General features: G+C 49.9%; 1 protein-coding gene across 1 annotated transcript; it reads right to left on the reverse strand.

Annotated features, from left to right (window-relative positions):
• Positions 1-637: 637 nt before the first annotated feature.
• On the reverse strand, positions 638-1,660 carry LOC122546414 (zinc finger protein 239-like; the record flags this gene model as incomplete). The annotated part of the gene is made up of 1 exon (XM_043685132.1): positions 638-1,660. A coding segment is annotated over one exon (1,023 nt), but the record flags the coding sequence as incomplete, so codon positions are not given.
• Positions 1,661-3,076: the final 1,416 nt, after the last annotated feature.

Below are 3,076 nucleotides of genomic sequence, written 5' to 3' on the forward strand. Positions count from 1 at the left end.
TCAACAAACACATCGACCTGGACCCAATATACCGGCCACTGCAGCGGACAGCTGGAACTGACAAGCGGAAGCAGCAGAGACAAACCATTATAAATGCCAGATTTATAACTAATTTATTAACTTAATCCACTTTAGACACAATGCAAACTAATGAGTGACACTCTTGGCTTAACGGACTTTCGATACAGACAACAAGTGAACCTCACCACCTTGTCTTCACGTCAGGGTGATAGCTAGCAGTTAGAGCTCTATTTACTCAGCATTGGAAGGATATTTGCCCATGTGGGGTAAGTTAGAGTGAGAGGTCATAGGTTAAGGGGTGTCAGATTTCAAACAGAGATGCGGAGTCATAGAGATGTACAGCATGGAAACAGACCCTTTGGTCCAACATGTCCATGCCGACCAGATATCCCAAGCCAGTCTAGTCCCATCTGCCAGCACCCGGCCCATATCCCTCCAAAACCTTCCTATTCATACACACATCCGTGGGCAAAACGGTGGCACAGTGGTTAGCACTGCTGCCTCACAGTGCCAGAGACCCAGGTTCAATTCCCACCTCAGGCGACTGACTGTGTGGAGTTTGCAGAAATAAGCCCTCTGACCCTCCCATATCACCCACTGTTAGACTGAACATGATTCAGTCCTGGATATGATTCTCAGCAGCAAGGACAGCAGAATCCAACTGTGGCTGATGAACTCTCTGGTGTCTCCGCAACTTGCATGACTGGATAAATCCCCTCCCACACACAGAGCAGGTGAATGGTTTCTCTCCGGTATGAATTCGCTGGTGTTTCAGCACAGCGGATGAATCCCTAAATGTTTTCCCACACACAGTGCAGGGGAATGGTCTCTCTCCAGTGTGAATGCGCTGGTGGATTAACAGTCTGGTCGATTCAGTGAATCCCTTCCCACATTCAATGCAGGTGAACTGCCTCTCCCCGGTGTGAAGTTGCTGGTGTTTCCTGAGGCTACAGGAGTGAGCAAATCCCTTCCCGCACTCAGAGCAGCTGAACGGCCTCTCCCGGGTGTGCACCCGCCGGTGTCTCCGCATGCTGGATGGATCGCTGAATCGTTCTCCACACACGGAGCAGGAGAACGGCCTCTCCCCGGTGTGAACCCGCTGGTGTGCCAAAAGCCTGGATAACGTACTGCATCCCTTCCCGCACTCTGAGCAGGTGAACGGCCATTGCCCAGTGTGAACCCGCTCGTGTTTTTGAAGGCTGCATAACTGACTGAATCGCTTCCCACACGTGAAGCAGGTGAATGGCTTCTCGCCAGAGTGAACTCGCTGGTGCTTTAGCAGGTGGAAAGACTGAGTGAATCCCTTCCCGCACACTAAGCAGGTGAACGGCCTTTCCCCGGTGTGAACATGCTGGTGCGCCAGCAGTCTGGACGAAGCACTGAATCCCTTCCCGCACTCGGAGCAGGTGAAAGGCCATTGCCTGGTGTGAATTCGCTCGTGTTTTAGGAGGCTGGATAACCGACTGAATCGCTTCTCACACTTGAAGCAGGTGAACGGCCTCTCCCCGGTGTGAACCCGCTTGTGCGCCACCAGCGAAGAGGACTGAGTGAATCCCTTCCCACAATCTGAGCAAGTGAACGGCCTCTCCCCGGTGTGAACACGCCGATGTGTCAGTAGGGAAGAGCAGTCAGTAAAACCCTTCCCACAATCCAAGCAGGTGAACGGCCTCTCCCCGGTGTGAACCCGCTTGTGCGCCACCAGCGAAGAGGACTGAGTGAATCCCTTCCCACAATCTGAGCAAGTGAACGGCCTCTCCCCGGTGTGAACACGCCGATGTGTCAGTAGGGAAGAGCAGTCAGTAAAACCCTTCCCACAATCCAAGCAGGTGAACGGCCTCTCCCCGGTGTGAACGAGCCGCGGCTGTTCCGGACAAAGGGCCTCGCGCTGCCCCCGTGCTGAGGGAGCTGGAGGAGGGGAGGGCACTTTGCAACAAATCCCTTCCCTTCATTTTCCTCCAAGGCATGTGTTCACACAAAGCCCAGGGTTTCACTGTAACCTCACACTCACTGAAACTTCCTCATCTGGCCCACCATAGAGATGTACAACACTGAAACAGACCCTTCAGATCAACTGGTCCATTCTGACCAGATATCCTCAATCTAGATTTGGAGGAGCCAGTGTTGGACTAGGGTGAACAAAGTTAAAAATCACACAACACCAGGTTATAGTCCAACGGGTTTAATTGGAAGCACTAGCTTTCGGAGCGCTGCTCCTTCATCAGGTGGTTGTGGAGGACACAACTGTAAGACAGAATTTATAGCAAAAGTTTACAGTGCGATGTAACTGAAATTATACAGTGAAAAATACCTCGATTGTTTGTTAAGTCTTTCATCTGTTAGAATACCATGATAGTTTCACTTCTTTCATGTGTAAATCACAAAACTTTGTTTTACAAGTTACATTCTCAGGTTAACTAACAATTGGTTAAAACAAGGACTGTCCTTGTTACGGTTGGAGGGGTGGGGTTTGTGGGCGGAGGTGCGGGATGTGGACGAGATGAGTTGGAGGGCATCTTTAACCACGTGGGAAGGGAAATTGTGGTCTCTAAAGAAGGAGGCCATCTGGTGTGTTCTGTGGTGGAACTGGTCCTCCTGGGAGCAGATACGGCGCTGTCAGGCCAGATAATATATTGAAGGTGTTAGCCCCCTGTGTTCCCTGTCTGTGCCATAATGTTTAGACTGATTCTAATCTAAAAAGTGAGTTAACAAAAGTCTTACATGGAATAATGCAATTTTTGAACAAGTACAATGTAACTCTGCAAGTCCTCTAAGGCGGACTTCAGGACAGGCAGCAGCGAAAAGTGGCCGAGTAGCGGCTGATAGCTAAGTTCAGTACCCATAGGGAGGGCTTCAACCAGCACCTTGGGTTCATGTCATACTACAGGTGACCACCATTGCACTATACACACACACAGGCACTCCTATATACACACATACATACGTATACACAGACACTCACACACACTCCTACAGACACACACACTCTCACACTTCTTTCATATGTAAATCACAAAACTTTCTTTTACAAGTTACATTCTCAGGTTAACTGTAATAA

The sequence above is a fragment of the Chiloscyllium plagiosum genome, unplaced genomic scaffold (genome assembly GCF_004010195.1).
Source record: "Chiloscyllium plagiosum isolate BGI_BamShark_2017 unplaced genomic scaffold, ASM401019v2 scaf_2243, whole genome shotgun sequence".
Classification (NCBI taxonomy): domain Eukaryota; kingdom Metazoa; phylum Chordata; class Chondrichthyes; order Orectolobiformes; family Hemiscylliidae; genus Chiloscyllium; species Chiloscyllium plagiosum.